Genomic DNA, 24,405 nt, shown 5'->3' on the forward strand with positions numbered 1-24,405 from the left:
TAAGACCTATAAAATGCAAGACAAGAGGCTTATATTTTAATTAACTCTACCTTTCTTCCTTCCATATTTAAAAATAACTCAATTTCTGGACTATGACTTAACTGGTAGAATTGACAGTATATACTGAAGATAAAATAATTATTCTCATAGCTTATATAAGCAAAGCATGAACAGTAAAATAAAAATATAGAGGAGTTTTGGGATATGATTTCACCATTTGGAAATATAAAATATATATATCTTATTTTGAAGATTCAGATATGTCCTTTTTTTAGAGAATTGAGATTATCTGAAAGATCATATTCATTGTAAGGATTATCTAAGTACGTGGGAATTTGTGTTTAATACCATGGTGTGTTTTGACTTTAACACACAACATACAATCAGCAATATAGACAAGATCTTTTATTTCAATTTATACTTAAAATCTTTGGAGCCTGTTAACATTCTTGATACTTTTGGATAAGACGCTAACATTTTCTGATGCCATGACTGGGAATAAATCCTGTATGAAGCATTCCAGGTAAGTAGAAAAAGGTGAGCTGACTTTAGATATTATACTGAGACAAGATTCTTCACTGTCAGTAAACTTTTTAGTATTGTAATAAAACAATTAATTATAACTGTTATTTTTAGAAATGAATTTATCTACAAAATTCAAAATGATGCAACTTTCTGGGCATTTTTAAATTTTCCACTTTTTTTGCCATATCTATCTATGTGACTATGTCTCATTTTACATACAAATAGAAGTCGGGCAGTATCTCTCACTTCAACAATTAGATCTTTTACATACTCAAAAAATTAGTTTAAATTTCTCTAATAAATAGTCCTAGTGTGTTATATAAAAATGTTAATGAGGAAAACTCCACTTTGCTAAGATCTTTCATATAGGCAATTACTAGACATATGCATGTGTTTTACATATACATGCAATTACATATAGGCACGAACACAGAAACATACAGCTTCCCCTCTACCATGTTATTTTAGACATAAAATGATGGAGTAGAACAATAATGCTTGAGCTTCAGTTCTACTGTATTCATTACCAACTTTGAGAATCCACTTTGTATATACTTCCCAAAATATTTATAGATGTATTTTTCTGTAAAATTGAGGACTTCTGGATTGTCCTGAGACAAAAAGAAACTCTTGTTAATCCTTTCCTATGATGTATTCCCTAGTGTCCATAAATCACTACCTAGGGGCAAAAAACCCTAAGTAAGGCATAATGTGTTTCTGAAGAAGAGACAAAGACCATGTAAGAGCCTTGGTACTGGGTGGAATGACCATGCAGACATGTGTGAGCTTGTTTGAAAGTGAGATCCCAGTCACACTTCCAGCATTTCACTGACATAGAATACTTAAAAAAAAAGTGAAAAACTCAATTGTAAGAAAAATATTTTGGATAGTGTTTCACATACTGAATTCCATGGATTAATACTGCTCAATGTATTGCTCCTTAGATTCCTTGAGGATTTCAGGGCCAGATGATTTTTTTTAAAAAAAGACTTATCTATTTATTTGAGAGAGTGTTTGATCACAAGCAGGAGGAGATAGGGAGAGAAAGAGAGAAAGAAAGAAGAGAGAGAGAGTGAATCAGACACCCTGCTGAGGAGCCCCAACACAGGAATAGATCTCATGATTAGGTGATCATGACTTAAGCCAAAACCAAGAGTCAGCCACTCAACCAACTGAGCCATCCAGGAGCCCCCCAGGGCCAGGTAATTTTAGAAACAGTGTAATATAACCCTTGGAATTTTGCAGTGTATTCTCTGAAATTCTACAATAAAAAAAAATCTGTTACTTTGTTTAATCTAGCATCTCTCAGGTATAATTAAACTTAGAACTAATTTTTCCCCCATCAAATAAGACCTGTTGAATGCAGATTATAAAATGCTGTATTTGATCGCTAGATATACAATTGGTAAAACTATTGTGTGAAGACTAAATGTTGAGAGATTGCATATATAAAGATCTAGAAATTTATACTGCTTTGACAATGGGATGAAATAGTCCCATAGATCAGAGTAGAACTTTAACTAGAATTTGATTTAAAAGTATACTACTATTCTTTTTTTAAGATATTTATTTATTTATTTATTTATTTGTTTATTTATTTATTTATTTATGAGAGACGAGAGAGAGAGAGAGAGAGAGAGAGAGAGAGAGAAAGGCAGAGACATAGGCTGAGGGGGAAGCAGGCTCCCTGCAAGGAGCTCAATGTGGGACTTGATCCTGGACCCTGGGATCACGCCCTGGGCCAAAGGTGGCTCAACCGCCGAGCCACCCAGGCGTCCCAGAATTATACTACTATTCTCTATACATTATGTGTACTGGTGTAGGAGTGGAGGAGTAGTAATACAAACAAGACACACACATACTAACTTGGAATCTGTTTCAGAATTTTCTAAATAAAGGCTTCATGTGCGCCAAGTAATATTATATAATATACATATGTGTATATGTATATATGTACATATATGTATGTATAACATATATAATACACTTTTATACTTATATAACACATACAAAATATTGTATTTACTTTAGAGATGAGAAACCTATTCTTAGAAAAGTAATTTGTTCAAAGATACAGAATTGGTGAAACCTCGATCTTTCCCTCAATTGCCTAGTTAAATGTAATTTATATAAACTTTGAGCTTCTTAAAAGTGGGATCCATATTTTTTCAACAGTCTCTTGGCTGTCTGTTACCCACCTGCCTCCTTATTTAAATGAAAAGGGGTGGGTTAATTTTTTTTTCAATTAGTCATTTAGTTGATGCAGCATAACATTGTTAAAAATAAAAATGGACTTTAGACTGTGAGATTTTGGTTCAAAATTCACTAGCTCTATGACTATAAAATCTGAATTTAAATTTCCTCTGTGAAGCGAACATGAAATAAATCCATTTCACCATATTATTAGAAAGATTAAACGAGCCAATTCAAAGTGCCAGGTATACCCTGGGCACTCAGAATCTGATAATTGCTCTTGATTTTCTTTGCAAATATTCCTACGGAAATGTATTTTCAATATTATAAAGAAGTACCTGAATTAGATCTTTCCAGCTGCTATTTGTGTTAATTTTCCTGATGCTAAGAGTTAGTAAACTAAATGATCAGAGTCCCTGACACTACAAAATGGTGATTCTATGATGTTTGCCTTTTTGTGATCCACAACATGTACTGATTGTGCTCTTTATCCGACAGAAGAAAGGCATGTCACAGCACAGAGCTCCATAGTCTCCTTTGAAACAGAAGTTCACCGATGACTGACCATCATAATTTCTACCCACCAGTCCCCCAGTTTCAGATGAGGAGAAATAAGATTAGGCGACAGATATAACTACATTTGATGATATCTCAGTATGGGCAAACTTGAGGGGCAAATAGTAAATTCTTATTTTAACTTCCTATCCTTCTGGAACAAGCAAATCACCTTATAGATACCTTAGGTGGCAGTTCTCTGAAAATATTAAAAGGTAAACCATGCTGGAATTTTGCTTTTAATGTATGCAGGGTGTGGGGATAGCCAGGAAATATATTAGAAGTCTGTTTCAATTATCCTGTGGTTTGAAATACTGTCCCAAAACCAAAGTTTTGGTACTCCCATATAATAACAGTGACTACATCACTTATTGTTTACTGACATTTTTTATTGAGGTTTGTAGCTCATGATTTTACATGTGATTGTACAGAGCATTTATGAAAAAAAAGTCTGGAAAGATTGTACAAGGGCAAAAAAATCCAATAGATAAATCTGGTAGGTGTATATGATGAGATTAATTCCACGTGTAACTATATGAGAATGGTAAGAGAACAGAGCCTGCGATAGCTATATTCCTGTTCCTAAAAAAAAAAAGAAATTGTTCCTATCAATGAGAAGTAACTTAGTTATTTTTAAAAACAAACTTTTTTTTTTTAAGATTTATCTTGAATTAGATTTAATGTTTGGCAAGTGGGAAAATAGTATGGAAAAACTTCCCAGATTATCCTTCTACTTCCAAATGCATTCACAGAAGCCCAGTGAAAGGAAATCAAGCTGACTCTATGGGTATTGATTTTGTAGTTCATAGGCAAAGATTGGTGCTAGAATATACAAAAAAGACTTGTTTATAAATGAACACATTCTGATTGTCTACAGCTGTTTCAAGACATATCATCTTTTATTACTTAGGAGGGTAAAGGAAATCTTTATTCTGAAATGAGGCATGAAAACCAACTTTAAATGTTTTTTCCTCATCTTTCTTGATTCATGATGTTATTCAAAACATAAGACATTGTGACAACTTGAAATTCAAGGCATTGAAAATGCTCCAGAAGACTCGGCAGTGGTCAGCATAAGACACTGTGTTCTAGTCACTGTATCCTGAGTTCCCCCCACAAAGACCTCTTCCTACTGTTAAAGAGTTGATGACATTCATAATTTTTGCCAAACATTTTCGAAGTCAACCAAGCCATTTCATTTTGAAGCCAGGATCATTTTGCCAGTTTTACCTTCAGAAAAATCAGGGAATTTGTAACCTTGAAAAAGTTACTTTAGGTCTGGAATTTCAACACATTTCCTTGCCAATGTAGTGTGAAATTCTGCAGTCTTGGGCCATTGAGAAAAACTTAACTCTTTTAAAATTTAAAATCCTCCAATATTGGACTAACTGTAAATCTTTAATAACCTTAGTTCACAGAGTGGAACATTCTCATTTCAAAATTATTCATTCTGAATGGCAATGTTAATCTAAATTAGATCCTTAGAAGTCGGCTTTCCTTTCCTCTTCTTTCAAGCTTTCCTTTAGCTTTCTAGAATGAAAGAAGCATTGGGAATACTTTTAGACACATTTGGATTATGGAGTACTTTGATAACAGGTCATACAACTGTCAGCAAAATTTAACGAATTGACTACAATAATTGAAGAGAGAGAGGACTTGAGAGTAATATTTTTAGCTGTGTAATTATTTGTTCAGTCTCAATGTAATATTCATAGATATAATAGATTATCCTGTAATATGAATATTGCTTGGTTATGAATTATCTTGCACAATGTACATAATTCCAATTTAATATTAATTTAATGTTTATTAGAAAGATCCATAATAAAGCTCTAAAAGGTACAAAGCTACTAGTAGCATTAACTGTGTTGGCATACAATAGAGTAAGCAGATTAGAGAGTGAAAGTGACTTGAGGCAAAAATACTTGTATTTCAGAAATATTTATAAAATATTCATGTTTCCTTGAGACAAGGTGTGGCTAGACAAGAAATATCTAGTGTGAAAAGTGTTTAGAGTTCCCTGTGGAATCAGCAGAATAAAATTATAATATGGTATACTTCAATTTTATTTGAACACATCAGTAGCATTTGGTACACTAAGATTTTTATCACGCTGAACGATTTCATTATTTTTTCCTGGAATTTTTTTCTTTGTAATTCTAATTTAGGTCCTGCCACCTCACCAGAAGTCTGCCAACTTGGTTCTGCCCTTCTTCTGTTCATATTGTGATTGAAAAGATCTGGTTATCCAAATGGAAGCTTTTTTTCCTCGTATAGTCTTCCTTGACTTCTTCATATAAAGTCAAAGTTCGCCCCTCACATGCCTTCTTAAACATCATAGTTTGCATTTACCTTTGAAATACTCTAATGGGACACAAAGTAAATGAGAAAAAATTGTGTCACATATTACTATGAGAGAGAAAGAAACATCAAAACATAGTTGAAATGAAGACATCTGAATAATAACTTAAAGGTCCTAAATGTTAGAGACGTGCTGACTTTTCATTTTTTGAAAGAGGGTATAGCAACAACTTTATTAAGAATGAAATAGGCAAAACCATAATAACTACCTGTTTCATTGCAAAAGTCACAAAGTTATTTCCTCTGCAGCTGTAAATAAAAGGAATCAAAGTATGTAAGTATGTGAATAGGTGAAATTTAAAGATTTATTTCACTTTTAAAACAAAGGGGTAAGTAGAAGTAATCAGGATATTTAACAAATAGGAAAGATTCCTCTTCTGGCCTAGGCAGGAAAGAAGCAGCTACCAACACTTTTTAACTAGAAGTGAAAATTCAGATATTTATCAATATTTTTCAGATGGCTTAAAAATGATGGATTTGGTGATTTCAAAACTGAATTTATGGTTGGGATCCGTCAAATCTATTTTATGATCTCAAAGAATCTCTCCACGTTGAATTAATTCACTTGCGCAAAAATGCTTTTTTAAGATATTTTGTAATGTTTCTGCTTCACTCTTATGCTTCCATGTTCCTAATTTATTAATGCACAGAAATCTAACATAATATTTAAAGTATTTTTAGAAATGCATAGCAAGTATTTATGTGGTAAGTTATAATCATGAACTAATTAAATCTTAATACCTTGGTACTACAATATACTAGGAAGATTGTACAATCGTTATTTATCTCAGATACTTTTGTTAGAGAAGAAAATATATTCATGTCAATATTTTTAGAATTGCTCAAAATCGAATTAGGGTTTGGATTTATTTATCTCTCTCTCTCTCTCTAAATCTGAATTGACATTCACAGTAGTTCTATAGTGTTTTGCTGGTTCCAAAAACATCTCAAGCAGTAGCACTTTGGTACAGTACAAATGAGTAAAGATAGATTATTCTTTCACTAATAGGAGATGATTATTGATGATTTGGAGTTGATCTTGGACAACCCAGAAACTATTTTTCTTTTCCCTGTTGGGCTCTATGATGCAGAAAGTAAATCTAACCTTTTTAATGTCATTTTTTAAAAGTAATCAAACCAGTCAATCAATCTGAACATGTGTGGGGAAAAAGCTGAAGATATTGCATAAAACTAAGTCTACAGGTTCTATGTGAATATTACTAATTCTCTTATATGTTTATCTCCATTACCATGAAAAATTTCATCATATCAACTAAGTTAAAAACACTAAATTTTAAAGATCTTTTATCAATATGTTGACACTTTTAGGCTAATGGGGATTTTAAAAATACATATCATAAACCACACTTTAATTTAGAGTCTTTGTGAATTTGTTGGACAGGAAGTTAAGGGTATTTCCATTATCATCATTTGATTAATGCAGTTTCCTGATTATTTTTATCTCAAAGTAATTGTTCTCACAAAAGAGCTTTTTTGTCATTATGATTATTCTAGCATAGCAATTTATTATTCAACTATGGTATTTTTAACTTTGATAGAGTGGAACCAGAGGGATACTCAAAAAACTTAATGGAAGTTAAACCTATTTCTCCCTCACAAAATTTAGATTTCTCCATAAATATTATCAATTAGGAACACAGGCTGTGCAACAATCCAATAGTCTGTGAATCAGCTAAACATGAGGTTTGTTAGCTAGTGTCCTGATAAAGTACCATGGAAATAGACCTCAAAAAGAAAAAAAAAGAAGTTTAAGAGTAAAATATTATAAAAATATTATTTTACTAGGAAATAATAATTGGGTCTGTCTCATTGGCATAACTTTAACTCGCAGCTATCAATTATGTGCTATGTATGTACAGTACGTCTGTTTGATGAAAATTTACCTCTTTATAGAAAATCAGATAAACACATCAGAAATAGGCAGATAAGTAGGTCATGAATGGCACAGGGTACTGAAACATAGTCAACCAAAGGTGGGGAAAAAACAAGAAAAAATTAAAATTATTAATTTTTCAATAGCTACAGAAGGAAATACATGGGGAAAGAATCAAGCTCAGGAATTTAACCCTTGCTAGTGTAGAACGGACTAAATCAATACATGTTAGATATACACAAATTTCTATTGAAATGTATACATAATTAACTCCTTTATCTACAGTTTTGTTTGTATTATAGTGGCATAAAACTTGGGGGAACAATCTCTTTCTGTAAAAGTCTTTGGGATCTTAAGTCTTTCTAAAAGCACAATTCTCATGTACTCAAATTTTAAAATCTCATCCTTTCATCTTGATTCAAGAGCTTGGTAGTAACTGACAGTACTAAATCGCCTTCTGCATCAGTTTGTATTCAATTGATTTTCCTCAGCTTGGTCTATGTAAAGCTGGGGAGGCTACCTGTTTCAAATTTCCATGTAATGAAACGTAAGAGATAACGGGCAGGGAGGTAGCAATATCAGAAAATCAGAATTGGCAGCATCAGCAAGCTGAGTTGAGGTAGTTTCCCCATTGTTCTGTGAAACTAGCTTCTTACCGACAGAGCTGCTTTCACATAGATTTCTGTTGAATTGGCAAAACAAGCATAAGTGCTCATAATCCACAGATCACATCTGTGTTTCTGAAGTTACCTTAAACTTGTCTAAAAAGGGTTCTTTCATTGCCAGATGTACTCTATGCAACAGATAGGCTAACCACCTGTCAGGTGCTAATATTGCCATAGTGTGGTATGTGAGAACCTAATTACCAGTAAAGCTTGAGGTTCTCCTGCAACTTAAAAAAAAAAAAATCCAGATACTTAAAAAATACTTATGTTAAGTGACCAAAAAGGAATGATGCATAAGATATTTTGAGGTGATATTAAGGTTTTGATGTACTCTGGCCCAGCACAGAAAATCTTTTTTTGTCTTATATTTTTAAACTATATATAGGTTACTGGCTATTCTGTAAACTACTCCTTCTCATCTTAATTTAGGAAATTAATTTATAGATGGGTGGTGTTTAGATTTTGGGAGAAAAAAGAAAAAATAAATCACCAGAATATCACATAGTATAAGAGAAATTATAATTTGGCAAATTCATTCTGACTTTGCTCTAGAAGGGATTCCATCCTTAGACAGACACTCTTGGTAAAGGTTCTTCAGTAATTGGAGATCTGCAAAGTTACTTTGGAAGGGCTTTTTTCCGTACAGGGGACAAGAAAAATTAGCATAAATATCTTCTATTATCTTTATAAAATGGATATTCTTTTTTGCCACTATTCTGGCAGTTTTTAGCCAATTGAGTAACTTTAAATTTCTACCATCGAAATGGAACTTACAAGGAAGGAAAATACATGACCCACCCACTCATCCAATTCAATACTTAAATCTCTGATTGAAGCTGGTTTTTATAGCAGGCATAGTGACTGCAGCTGTTTTATAAAATAAGCACACAGTAACATATATGAACCTGCTTAACCGTGAGTTATATATCTTATTTTTTCCAACATAAACGTGTCCATCCTATTTTCCTGGTTTACTCTCTCTGCAAAAACGGTATAATTTTGTGCTTAGGTTATCCATCTAGGCAGATCTGATTTCTTTCGCATGGCTCCTTTGGGCCATAGAGGATTGGCAAAGTATATATAAGGAAAACAGAAGAAAGGCGAGAAAAATGAAAAGAATAATTAATCATATAGTACATACATCAAAACGATATCTTCTAAATCTCAATCAGTTGTTTATTGGTTGGCAAACAAGTTTCACTTTTACAACAAATATTAGTAATGAGGTCATCCAACTTTGAGACCATACAAAATGGATCATAAATTTAAAAAAAATTATATGTGCTGCTAATTTACCTCTTGTATTCCTACATTACTTAAAATCCTGTCAAATAAATAAATTTTCCTGTTAATAAACAGAAGAGTCTTTTTAAAAAAATCACTTCAAAATAACTTGACCTTTCGTTTCTTACTACAAGGGAGTGAATTTCCTTTAAAAATTGGTAGTGCAGGTGCCCACTTGGGGATCAGACTGAGCATTCAGCACTTTAACGCCTATGGGATATTGTTTTTTTTTTTTTTTTTTTTCACATGCAGAAGCCCCACTAGTTCTATTGACACCTCTCGACTTCTAGAATCATAGCTACTGTCTTGGTGATAAACTGCTTGCCAAATATGCTTTGCATTACAACAGATGTGCGCTGTAAACATAAAAGTTTGTCCTGCTCTAATTTGCAAAAATGCTTCTGGAAATACTCTGACTGAATAAAGATATATAGTGAGGGAAGGAAGTCTAATTTTATTTATTTTATTTTTTTTGTAAAAAATAATTTGTTTGTATTACTAGAAAATGATTCTTATAAAGTGATAGTTTCATTTATTTATTTATTTATTTATTTTTTTGCCAGGTGAAGTTTTAAAGAAAAAAAGCAATAAGAAAAAGCAGAAAGAAAGAAAGAAAGAAAAAAAGAGAAAGAAAAAAAGCAAAAAGAGAAAAAAAAAGGAAAGAAAATGAAGGAAGGAAGAAAAGAAAGAAGAAAGGAAGGAAACTTTGCTCTCTTACTGGTAGACAAACTTGCAAGACCAGCACGAAAGAAAAAGAAAATATCTCTTTTTTTCCACTACATTAACAGGACTCAAATTCTGGAGGAACAGAAAGCTGACTATATGTGCAATGCTAGTATCTGTACATTACATAGAAATTGTTCAATTTTTTTCTGCCATTAGTTTTATCATCAGTTAATACAGCAAATCATAAAATATGCATTTAGCATATAATTCTAGAATTCCCCTCCATTTCATTATTAATTTTGTTGTTTTATTTTGTATTCCACAGCTATCCCGGCTGTGGTGAATTCAGGTTGTGAGTGACGAAAAACCACTATGTGATACAGTTTTGCTTTGTTTTTATGTTTGTTTGTGCAGCACTCCAATCTAGATGCAGCATTGTTACTAATTTCAAACAACCATTCTGGCCTTTTAAAAATCAGGTCCTTGTAACGATAGTAACAGAGCATCAGAGATGTTAGAACAAACACAACAGAATTCAACAAGGCCACAATGAGCGCCATTTTCTTCATATCTCGTTCATTAACATAATGAAGTCTCCATCTGAGGGGGAAAGACAGGAAAGGAGAGGGCACAGGGGAATTTCAGCAGTTATCCTTCTCCCCTGGGCTGACCTAAAAATCCCAGTTTAAAAAAAAAAAAAAGTCTGAGAGTTTGTCTTTCGAGAACAGCATAAAGATTTAGGAGTACACACATTATTACCACTGCTTATAGCAACTCAGAACAGTCAACCAGGTGTTAGCAGTTTTGTTGGTTTAAATTTCTGTGTCATCTTCTATAGACTAGTGACCAAATGAGCTGGTCCTTTTGCACTGCCCTCTGGAGGGGTCCCATCTTTGTTTGGAGGAACTATAAATCCATCACTGCTACCGCGACCTAGCTGGTAGTAGGTGTGCAGCTGATGGACGTGGTTTCTGGAGCCTAGGTTTGGCATGCTTTTGTAGTAAACATCTTCGGCATCACCACATTTGGCCGGTGGGGGTTCGGTCTGGGTGCTGGTGGTAACGCTCTCTGCGGCAGGCACACCAGCCAGTGCCGGCATGCTGGTGTACAGAGAGTCCCTGTGGGGTGACTGGAGATCTTCTGTGTGCTCGTTGGTTAGCAAAGGGAAAAAGCTCTCACTGTGGTCTTGGGGGAGCCGCCTTCTGGTGTAATGGTGTGGCTGGTGGTTCTCTGCAGAGTAAACTCTTGGGGGAAGCAAAGGAGCATCAGATTCCTCATGAATGAGTTCCAGGCCCAAACTCTCCTCATGGTTAAAGGAGGTGGCATCATCCAGGACAATGGCATCGTCTTCACTCCCACTGCCGAGGTTATTCACCAGCTTGTTCATCAGATTCCTGTTCTGTTCACTGGAGCGTTCGTGGTTGTTCAGGTAAGACGGGATATAGTTGGAAGTGAGTTCCTTCAGAATCTTTTTCTCTAGGGCGGTCTCGTTGTGGTTATAGCCACGGTCTATGATTTGCACACAGTTGCTCAGGTATTCACCACTGGCAATGCTGTAACTATTGCCATGGTTACCATTCAGTGGTAGAGTATCCATGACACTTGTATCCCTGGCATTGTTCAGAAGCCCCTCTGAAAAAGATTACAAAACACTATGACATTTACAGCCAATTGGCCAGAGAACACACACACACACACACACACACACACACACACACACAAGCAAAAACATTCGACTATGAAGTATATGTATAAATTGCTAGCATGTTCAATTAAGTATAAAATGTTTGCAAATAAACAAAAAATACTACTAAATCTATATGCACATATCTATATATACACTTGGACAATTGATAGAAACCCTATAAGTGGAAAAGTATCTAAAAGAAATCTTGAAAGTAATAATTTAAAAAAATCTATAAATTTGCAATTTCCACACACACAAACATTGCCTGATTTTATCTGAAGCATATTTGGTTATAACTTAGAAAAAAATAACACAAAATTTTGGTGTTATCATTCATATACACATCAAAGTCAATTCAGTAATTCATTACCTTTAATTTTACGTGTCTTAGCTTTAGACTAGGTGTAGTATTAACATAATTCATGTGTGGTGCTTTGAATATGCTGGTCAAAAGTACAAGAAATCAAGCAGTTTCTAACAATTTGATATATAACTTTGTAAGAGTCAAATTAATTCCTACACACAAAACCACAAAAGGATTATGTTAAATTTGTCAGAGTGATGTAGTCATGAAATAATGCTTAGTCAAGTAAATGGCACATCAAAATAATTTGTACATAGGAACTTTCAAAACAAAAATATTTGGATTTACTTTCTAAATTTTTTTTCTACATATAAACCCATTAGTGATTGTTTAGGGTCAGGAGGTAATACTACAAAAGAATGTGTAAAGACACAGGGATCTGATTCCTAAAAACATAGTGTCCTTATTAAAGATTCCATGCCATAATGAGTGATGACTTTGTGTGCATATTAAACTTTGAGTTTAAAGGAGATTAAACATTTTATTCTGGGAACAAATAGCTGCAGTGAAATAAAATTTAACCAGATGCTTCTTCAAGGTTTTTGCATTCTCTTGAATAAACAGAAATCCAAGAATCTATAGTTCCAAAATCAGTTCAAATGCAACCACAAAAGAAAATAGGACACGACATTTAACCAATACTCATAAATAAGAAAGGATATTTCTTTACAGAACAATTAATTGAAGAATTCTATAAACTTCTCAATACACTTCTAACTTGTGAAAATATAGCATTCATTCTATATCTGTGATGTAGTTATGCTTATCAAATTGAACTAGTTTGTTGCTGGATTAAATAAAGTGTCCCCAATATATCAATTTTATACGGACTTCTGATGCATACGCTGTACTCAAGTAATAGCTTTTCAAAAACAGCAATGCATAAAATATTCATTAAAAAGCAGCCATCACAGACATAGGGTGAAGCGATTTATTTTCATGTTATAAGATATCTTGTAGACAAATCCACAATGTTAAGAAAAAATAAAAGTAAATGCTCTTTAAAGGGCCATATGTGATGGGTGATTGCTGCTGTGGAGGCCGCTATGGTATGCTGGATGGTTATGGTTGAGTGACTGATGCATTGAAACGTGTGTATTATTTCTGTTGTCAATGCATTAGGTACAGGTTGGAAACAGCCATAGTAAAATAAAGTGGACATGTTGCATGTGACATACATTTGTATGATGGAATGTACTAATAAAAATTAAAAGTTTATGCATTACTTAGCAAAAATAAATGCTTAATTTAAAAACAATTTAACTCACACAAACATTACATGAGACTTAACAACTATGTTGATCATGTGACACAATAAAAGAATCAGACAACAAAAGCGTCTAATCTCTATTAACATAAATTTATATAAGTCGATTCAAAGGCTCTTTAGTTTTTAAATTGTGAGATGAACTGTTTTTAATAACTACATCATCTATATGTGATGCAATAAAAGTGAACTAAAAAAAATTACATTTGATATGCAATGTTTAGCTTTACTCCCATACTTGTCTCTCTGTAGGGCTCTAAACGACAGCATGAAGAAAAGGAAAGAAAAAACAACAAGTAAGCTTACAGCGACAGTAGAAGAAACATGAGTAAAAAGCAAATTGATGATATGCAGAAAAAAGAGTCAAAGGAAATAATTTCCACTGCCCCAAAAATTCATGAGTCCGTGTTACATGGTTTATCATAATTAAAAATACTGAAATGTTAGTTAGAAAATAAGAAACCCCCCTTAACACATGCTAATAAAATGAGTCTTTAATAAGCGTTTGTACAGTTTATACATGTCAAACAAAAAAACACATTTGTTTTAAAGTTAAGATTATCACACCAACCAAGGAGAGTAAATATTCAAGGGCAAGCCATGGCGATTCCCACAACTAAATTTCAATATTGCATATATTTATGTGTATGTATGTCTGAACATACCTGCTTCTAAGGAATGTTATTTAACTTTACATTTTTTCAGTAAAATTAAAAATAAAAGCTTTAGCTTGAATATAGAGGAAAAAACCCACAGTTTCATGTTTCCATAATTGTGTGTTTTTTTTCCTTTATGTATGTTTTCTCTTCATGTAAAAAAGGTTATCTTTCCCCCACTGTACCTATACAAATGCTTCTTATCATTTGTGAATAATACTGATCAGAATTGTCATTTCTGGAACTCTTATTCAAAAGTTGAGTAACTATGGAGAAAGAAAAAGGTTAAATCCAACCATTATTCGGTATCAAGACAACGTGAAGGGAAGAAAAATACCATCATCAATATCGGATTTTCTTCAGGACTGTTGCACAATCATTTGCAATCAAACACTTTTAGAGTCGATCCTTTAAAAAAACAATACTAGCAAAATTATTTAAAAAAAACACTTATATTTTAATCAGGTCATCAAGGACAGCTCTTGCTGGTTTTGTTTACAGGACGGTTAAATCATCACAAAAAATAAAAACCAGGAAGCTCACTGGGCTAGCTCATTTCAGGAGATTCCAACTGGTTATAAGTCAACCGTTGCTTTAGAGATATGGTTTTTGTCCTTAAAAGTTGATTTGCTTCTAAGAAAAGACCGACAGTATTTCAAGATGGAGGGAAAGTTCTTTTAAAGTCTCCAAATAACTTTAGAAAAATAATTTGAATTGAAGAGCCAAACCAGTATACTAACAGATGGAAATCGTTGGTAAGCTCATGATGGCTCCTTCCTTAAATGACAGAATTTTAGAACTGGAAAGCTCATGAGAGAAGACTGAAGTTCAACCCCTGCTTTTCTGAGATGAAGCAACTACAGCCGAGACTGGCTGAGCCTTACCTAACCCCATCCTGCTAATAGTGGCAGAACTGAGATCAGAAAGAAAATCTCATAGATTTCCTCTGTGCACTACCGTCTATGCCCTCTTCACATCAGCCTTAGGCTTTGAAGCCATAACAGAATACTTATTTATATATCTTATAATATAATCTTGTATTTTTACTGACTCTAATGTATTCTTCATTATATCCTGTCCTAAGGATATATCTTTCTTTAAGTTTGAGGAGAGGATTAAATTACTTTAAAATGTAAATTATTTTGTAAAATCATGACTTCCTCTCTATTTTATGGCTTGTTGACAGGTTAATCTATAGCGAGATTTATCTTACAAAAATTGAATTCTCCAGTACTGACAAGATAATGGTCCAGCAATACTATGCATGAAGTTTTAAATATTTCGACAGATAGAATCTGAATCCAATATAATAAAAGTATGTTACTCATCTTTATTCCTAACTCTATATGCTTCAGTAACTCTATAAACACATCTTTACATATTTAAATAAAGACATTGCAAACAAATATGGATACTTTAAATCTGAATACTTAAAATCTGAATGCTTCTTTGGTTGGATGGCATTGGTGCAACTGAATTAGAGAACCCACAGAACAGAACCAAGTGGTAATTCAACATAAACCACTCCAGTACATACCGAGCCACCTATATTTCATGTAAGATTTCCCCTTGCCAGTAAGAATATTAAGTGCATTCATCTGAAAGCATAAGATTAGTAGCAGTATGACAATCACTAAGATTTATTTTTGGTCAGTGGTAAAATAATTATTTTAAGCACTACCATAAACCATAGTTTAACATCTTAAAAAATATTAAAACATAAAACAGTTAAACAATTTCACTTCTGACTCTGAAAAACATTAATAAAATTATTTACTTTTGTTTTTAAGAAAACTTAGTAGACTTTAATTCACTGAAAAAAAACCCAATTAATCCATTCAGAAGAATCCTTTGTGTATTTATTGATAATCTTAAGAGCAATATCTGGGAATACATTTCACAGGAATAAAACCTTATACCTATATGATATTATTTTAAATTTTGCATTGACAGAATTTCACTTTAATAGTGTTCCATCCTTAGAAAAATCCCCTAATTTAGGATACTGGTAAAAAGAAAATAAGACAAGAAGGCAGATATTGAATTAGGGCAAACATAGAGATTAATAATTGTTAGTTTTTCATTACATATTAGAAGTTATAACTGAATAATTAAGAAAGCTGAACAAGAGGTTATCTAACTTTTTACTTGTTTTATAACAACATTAAATAAAACAATTTGTACTATTTTTCTAACAATTCTTCCTGTAAAGTGAACAACGCAGAACAGTTTAATTTGCGGATATTGTGTAAATCTTCACTAAACATTACTGAAAACTTACTAATATATCAGCACATTGTAAAATATTTATAATGACACAATTATCTGTCAATTAGCTTAATAAAAAAAACAAAACAAACAAAAACCCAAGCCTTCATAAGGTCTGCTAAATTGCTCTGTCAAGCCACATTTGTTGTGTTGTGAAATGCATGTACACTTCATGGAGTGCCACAAGGAAATAGGGATTTTGACAAAGGAGAGACAATTTAGAAGGGGAACCGTGAAGAAAGACCCAGAAACTATCTCACATTGATGGCACTGAGATTGTTTTACTGGGGAAATGGAGGACTGAACGAAGCCAGATGAGCTGCTTTCAAAGGATTTAAAAGGACTGACACAGAGAGCAGAAGAATACTTTGCTCTTCTGGGCTCTAGAGGGCAAATCAAAGCGTCCTGGCCAGAGGCAAATTTCAGCTCAGTGGAAGGAAAAAAAAATATATATGTAGCAAATGGAGATTTCAACAATTGAATGTACGAAATCCTGAGGTGAGAAGGGTCCCATTAGAGGAGACAGGCACAGGCTGATAGAATGGCAGCAATGTGGGGAAGAGGATTCATGAGCTCCATCTTTTCTTTTGATTCTAAAAGTCTGTGGTTCTTAGGCATGCAGGCCTTATGAAACTTGATAAATCAAAAGTTCGCTTAATTACTTCATCCTGCTGAGAAACAGTTTGACCATGTTCCTGAAGTCACTTCTCTATTACTGACTTCAGTATTTTTGAAATAATTTGAAATCATCCTTTGGATCTGGCAAGGTGTCGCCTAGGAAACTCAGAAGGTTTTAGACACCCAATGGCAGTGCTGCAACAAGCATACTTTTATGGAATGGCCATTCACACCAAGTTTTACGCGCTCGCGACACTGATATTTTACCTCTGACTGAGAAGGAAAAGAAAACGCAAAGATTCCCACAGAGAATAATAGAAATTTTATTCAAAATTGCCTGGGAAAGTTAAATACTGCTAATCTATCACATGCAACTTCAAAGAACCACTTAAGCCTCTTCGTTACAGTGAATTTTCTTTCAAATATAATATTACACAAGTGGATCCCCAACGAGGACTTTTCTTTTAGGAAACTTTTATTTGAATAGATTTTTCCTGTGGTCTCTTCCAAATGATATGAATATTTTTAATTTCTTGTGCTCCAATATATATTTTTTATTCTTAGAAAAGGTAAAGCCATGTCTGAACACCTACAACATAAGTGGTTTTAAAGAGATCGACAGTTACTTGTTTGAGATGCAATTAAATTTTTATATCATTGAAAGCTGGAGGATATTCAGAAGAACCATATCCCAAAGCCTTGTTTTTCACACACAGCCACAGTAGAAGAAAAAAATCATGACCTTTCTGAGCCAGCTCACATTGGCAATGGCAAGCTAGTGTCAAACCTGACTTGCTATGTGCAGTTCAATGGCAGATTGAATGGCTCTTTTCTCCACAGCTTAGTTCCATGGATTTTGTGATTTTTCCATGGAGTTGACCTAACTGCTTTCCCCAGTACCGATGCCTTGTGCCTAGAGTGTGTGCTTCATGCCGTGATAACGTAAGATTCTGTTCTTGACCTTTTAACATTAAGACTATTGAATCAAGTCTTCCTTTATCGTACTTACCTTAGGCAAAAATCTCATTTCTCAAAATAAATACATAAATATTTAATAGAGAAATCAATCAACAACAAGAAAAGCACTGACACATCACAATACATTTTATAACATTACAGAGAAACAAACACAGATTGATGAATCAAGCATTTGTTTATCAGAAGGAAGGAATCCATTTGTTACTAAGGAAAACCTAAGGAAAATGGAAAATAAAAGCATCAAGAGGGGTGGAAAGCGAAAGGAGTCTGTGTGTCTGCTTCCAAAAGAAAGAAAAGGGGGTGGAAGGAAAGAAAAATAGAATGTGGCCATAAAAGCTACATAAAATGGGACTCTCACTTGAAAAAATTAAGATAAACTCCAGCACACCTTGTGCGTTGTACATGCTGACAGAAGGGTTGTTACAGACCGCCGGTTCCCCAAGCAATGTATTATAGGGATTGTTAGTACCATGCGGACGAAGCAGAGCATTGCTTATAAGATGATTAGCCATGGCTCCTGGAGCAGCCCCATAGAAAGACAGAGAAAAAAAAAAAAAGGTCAATCAGGCAAATGTGTTTGAAAAAAAGAAAGGAAACATTTAGAATGACAACAGTTGATATAGTCCTGATTACAGGCAGGCAGCTAATTAGACTCAAAAATATATGCCACTAAAGCACACATGTTTCCAATAATGCACATATCCAAGAGTCAATGGGAAAGAAAATGGTTTACAATGTTGATTAAGCCACATTTAGGGTGTTCTCTTTCCCAAAGTATAAGCAAGAATATACTCCCATGCTTGCTAAAAATAATTTTTAAAAATTAAAAAAAGCAAAATATAGTTTTCCATACAAACAAAACAAAACAAAACAAAAGCTGAAAAAAAATTTAAAACACAGAAAGAAAAGCCAAAATAAACAAAACATTCCCTCATTCACAGAAACCATTGGGTTGTTTTCAATGAAAATTAAAAAAAAAAAAGAATAAAAGGCAACATTTATGATAAAACACTTATTTGGAGAGCAGTTGTTGACACAACAGAAGAATTTGACATTTCTTAAAAATTCTCTGAAAAGGAATTCCTTAAGTTGAAATAAAATAAAATATAATCACTCTTATTAGTACACCATAGTAAGCATACTAATTAGGTGAATTTACAAATCTGATAGAATAATCATATGGATTCACTTCATAATATACAGCACATATATAATTCCATTTTCCATTTTCCAACTGGTTGTTTGAACTTTGGCACAGTAAAGTCACAAAATTAAATTATTTCATCTCTTTGTGAATAGATGTACTTAATTCCTAACATATTATTAGTATGAGTTGCAACCTCCCACCTTCCAAAACTGTTTAACCAAAAAAAAAAGCAAAAGATCAGAGGAACAGTTTTATTAAATATAACTAAGCCACGTCTAAAAAATGTTTATGTTACATGACAAAGAAAATGTGACTGATGAAAGGAAAATGCAAATTGTATGGAGATAGGTTGAACACAGGTAACTTCAATATATATATTAGAGAATGAAAATACAATCTATAGACCAAGAGAAAATATTTGCAAACACAAATATTTGCTATTCAACAAAAGACTAGTATCTGGAACATAGAAAGAGCTCTCAAAAGTCAACAGTAAAACAACAATGACAAGAACAAAAACCTCAAAACAGAAAACAAACAAACAAACAAAAAAACCCCTCCAATCCAATAAAAAATGGGCCAAAGACATAAATAGACATTTTATAGCAGAGGATATACAGGTGGCAAATAAGCCCATGAAAAGAATTGCTACTAGCTATTAGGGAAATACAGATTAAAACAACAATGTGGTATCACTCCACAGTGAAGATTCCACTGGTGATAATATTAAGTGCTGGGAAGGGTGAAGAGAAACTGGATCATGATGTTGCTGGGGGAATAAAAAATAGTATAGCTACTCTGGAAAATAGTTGGACAGTTACTTATGAAACTAACCATGCAGTTATCATACCTAACCCAGCAACTGTGCTTTTGGACATTCATTCCAGATGAAATGGAAATTTATGTTCACATAAAAACCTACACTTGGATGTTCACGTAGCATTATTTACAATAGTCCATAATGGGAAACAGGCAAGATATCTTCCAACTGGTGAATGGTTAAACAATCTATGGCATATCCTTACAATGGAAAACTATTCAGCAATAAAAAGGAACAACTAGATGAATGTCTGGATAATAATAGAGAGTAAAAAAGACAATCTATAAGGTTATATGTTAAATGATTCCATATGTCTATAAATAATATATATAAGTATATACAGTCATAAGTGTATATATTGATAACATTCTTGAAATGAGAAAATTATAGAAATGGAGAAGAGATTAATGGCTGACAGGGTTAAAGATACAAGGCGGGAGGGAAGTGGATATGGTCATAACAGGCAATATGAGGTTTCCTTGTGGTTATGGAGCTACTCTGTGTCTTGACTATGGTGCTATTAACACAAACCTACTCTTTCAATAGAATTGCATTGAACACACACACAAACACAAAATGCAATTAAATACAAGTAATACTGAAGACATCTGAGCAAGATTGCTAGATACTGGTCAATACCCTGGCAGTGATTTTGTAGCATAACTTTAAACAAGATATTATTGAGGAATACCAGGTACAAAGTACACAATCTCTTCATTATTTCATATAACTGTAAGTGGATCTATGATTATCTCAAAATAAAAAGTACTCTATCTTGAGTGAATGAAACAAAAACGTTTAGCTACTTGTAGAAAAATAATATCAAAAAAAAAAAAAAAGAAGAAAACTCTTGGCCACAGTGGTTTTTTTTTTTTTTTTGAAATCACAGCTCTTGTGGGTACAATAAATCATCAAATAATACATATTTTATCTTGTTTTTTATTTTTTTAAGTAAGCTCTATGCCCAACATGGGGCTAGAACTGACAATCCCAGATCAAGAGTTGCATGCTCTACTGACTGGGCCAGCCAGGCGCCCCAAATAACACACAGTTTAACCTCAAAAGGGAGTAAGTGAACATCTCTAGATTTAAAGGACAATACAGCTCGTCAGATCTTTAGAGCTGTAAGGTTGCAATTCTTTTAGGAAATAAGCCACGTGTTTGTATTCCATACATCCTACAAGAACTAGCACAGGACTAACACAGAAGTTTTTACTTATTAAATGCTCAATGAGTGCTGAAATTGTACAACATATACATTCAAATGGTTTTAACACAGACAGATGGCCGATCTTCAATTTATCATACAATGGGTAAGTCAGGATGTTACTTTCCACTGATAAATATATAAAATACTAACAGGAAAAACTACAAAGCTACAGTGCCTTTCAGATAAGAAATAGAATATTGTAAATCTTAAACACGTGTATCATTGATGTTACACAAATTTCGATTGCTAAAGACTAGATTGGGTCTGCACAATATTTTTAAAAAGCAAATTACCTGTAAATTATACCTGCTACCCAATGTTTATTATTCTAGCTTCTTTCAAGTAAAAAAAAGTTATCTTCCAATACAAATAATTACTTTCTAAAACTACTCTAAGAATTTCAAAAGAAAATGAGAGGTGCAAACAACTCAAAATGAAGTAGAGCAAAAACCTTAAAAATATGGAATTGCTCAAATTCATTCCATTTCTTCACAGATCAAATAAGGGTTAGTTAGACCTTTATGGCTGAGGCTTATACCTGTATTTCTACACATTTTCCTTCATTACTATATATAACTTAATTTGAACTAATAAAAAACAAGTGAGCTGGAAAGATTGCATGTTATTCCCCCTTTACTTCATATAGATTATACAGAAGAAAATATTCCTTTATTTTTCTATACCAATGTAAAATAATATACTCTGCTTTAGCATAAGGAAACAGTTGAGTTGAGAAGAATCAAACATAATTAAAAAGTAGGTGACTTGATATTTTGTTTTCTGTTTATCATTATTTCTAACAAATTAAAAATATAAGGACAAAAGATTAATCATACCCAAAAGGAGTTCTATAATTGAATTCTAATGAAACTATCAAAATTGTGATAGAAAATCCATCTGGGTTTTAGCTTCCCTACCATAAAGTTGTTTTGCAGTTTTTCTAAGTGTTTTCTAGCTTTTGAATCTACTCGGAGACACCTTTATTAATCAAACCACTAACGTAGGAAGACTGAGTTTTTTTACTTATCAATTCTTGTTAATCTGGAAAGGCCAGTAACAATCACAGAAATGCTACTGGTATACCACCATGCTGTGACACCATGTCGACTAAATGCAACAGTATTCGGTCCCAGCCACTTGGCTTTGGTAGGTGGCTTCCTCAAATCTGGGCACAATCCAGATCAGTTATTGATCTATATAGCCTAATGACTGACATGCAGTCATAAGCAGAGATTCACTGCCTTTACATCTACAACCACACAAACACTTACAAAGAGAAAAAAAAAAAACACTTATAAAAATAGCCTAAAACTTTCCAACAATATATACTTTCTTCTTTATCCTTGGTATCAAGGGCCTTTTTCCTGATAGAAAGAGAATCACTGCTTAAAGTTGCTTTTTTTATGATCACTTGCTTTTATACCTCACGCACCATTTGAGATTGATGTGATTAGCATCACCGTTAACTAACTTTGTCCTAAAAATTGAGTTACAAGAGAGGGCTCAGTAACAGGAACTGAGGAACAGAATATGGAGTTTGATCATGAGTGTTTTGTAGAGTATAAAGTTTTGGACCAGGTCTATGGGTTTGCTAGTCTGAAAGAATGAGGGATGTGTCTGAGTAACCAAACAGCCGTCACGTGAGTCCCCTAGTGTGAGAAGACAATCCTTTTTCCATCTTTTCATGGACATTCAAAGCTTGCAAGAGGTCATTTTTCCTTTTGCCATTCCAAACAAGTGCAACAAGGTATTATCACATGGTTCCTACAGTCCCCACTCACATTTGGTAATTTCAATTGTACTTTTAAAAGGTGGCCCTAACCAGGTCTAAAATGCTGGCTTTGTGCCAATCCCTTCAGTTAAGATCTCTTAACTGAAAACTTGTCTAGAACCTGTCTTCCTGGGTCTTTTTTTTTTCTTTTTTTTTTCCTGGGTCTTTAGTGTGCAAAGCTACTTTTGTCCTCCTCGATAGCCACACTGCATTTCACTTGTCTTTGCTGAAGCCTATTCTGTTTGCTTCTGGCTGTTTCCCCAATTTACTCAGGTCACTTTGAATTCTGATACTATTTTCCAAGGTTCTGTCCCTCCTGTCTCTTCCTCTTCCCTCCGACTAACTTCTGATTTGTAAACTTCCCTTCTAATAGCTGTGAAATTGCTGCAGACTTCCAAGAGGATCAGTGTTTACAGACCATCTGTCACTGCTTTTGCAGCGAAAGTTAAGCTTACTGGTTAGTCAAGTTGAAGACCCAAATAGGCTGATGTTGGGAGGTGGAGAAGATAGCTGCAACACGACATATGGGAAAAGAATGTTTATGTGCAAATTTCACTGAAATGTAAGCCCCAGGAAGCAAGAAGTACACTGGGTTTTATTATTGCTCTATACCAAGTTTCTAGAAGAGTTCCCGGGGCTTGGTAAGTATTTGTTAATTTTAAAAAAATGTGAAATCTATGGCATCTTTAACGTATCAAACTAAAGCAAGTCATTTTATCAACTACGAGCTGTTTTATCATTTGAGCACATTTCCTAAGACTGTCAATTGTCCAATTCCTAACGTGAATTCATTTCCTTCTAACACTATGCCACATCCTATAATACTAAAAAGCAGAAATAAACACTCATATAATTATTTGGAAATACAAGATGCTACCTGAATACTAACTTCAGATAATATGATAAGAGGGGGAAAATAACTCGATTCAGCCTGCTGTGACTTAAAATAAAAAGCTTGAAGTAAAAAAGCTCCAAGCGGCTGTGTAAGAATAGCTGCTCTTTAATTATCTGACTCACTAAATCCTGGGTATAGTCTAGTCAAAACTACTGCTTTGCTGTCACAAACAAGGGTTAGCTCTTTAATAAAACCATGGAAAAGGAATTAAACTGAATTTCAATATGCGAATCATCGACAAAACAGTCAACAGAGAGCTGACCATGAGATCTTTTCTGGTGAAAGCATGACACAAAGCAAAAAGGACTTTCATATTCCATAACTGAAAGACTTAGGGAAGTTTTTCAGACAATTATTTGAAAATTGGACCCTAAAGCCATTGAAAAATACTAAATGTAAAATCACAGTCATTTTGAGAAGGGTCTTTTTCTTTTTACTTTGTTTCTACCTGAAACAAGATAGATAGATAGATAATTGATAGATGATAGATAGATAGACAGATAGATAAAAGTTTTAGAATGAGTGCAATTTGAATGGAATGCTAATGAGTACACTCTTTTCCATTGCATAGTTTTACCAAA

The 24,405-nt window shown here is 33.5% G+C and overlaps 1 protein-coding gene across 8 annotated transcripts in view; it reads right to left on the reverse strand.

Moving 5' to 3' along the window:
- Positions 1 to 3,647: 3,647 nt before the first annotated feature.
- The window catches only part of ADGRL3 (adhesion G protein-coupled receptor L3), a 518,213-nt gene continuing 497,455 nt past the window's right edge, over positions 3,648 to 24,405 (reverse strand). For all 8 annotated transcript variants that reach the window (XM_055340466.1, XM_055340441.1, XM_055340425.1 and 5 more), the window contains one exon: positions 3,648 to 11,775. In XM_055340466.1, coding sequence (XP_055196441.1) covers positions 10,976 to 11,775 — 800 coding nt within the window. In that variant the 3' untranslated portion in view covers positions 3,648 to 10,975. The remainder of the gene's footprint in view (positions 11,776 to 24,405) is intronic.

This window comes from Nyctereutes procyonoides, unplaced genomic scaffold (assembly GCF_905146905.1).
Source record: "Nyctereutes procyonoides isolate TBG_1078 unplaced genomic scaffold, NYPRO_anot_genome, whole genome shotgun sequence".
Classification (NCBI taxonomy): Eukaryota; Metazoa; Chordata; class Mammalia; order Carnivora; family Canidae; genus Nyctereutes; species Nyctereutes procyonoides.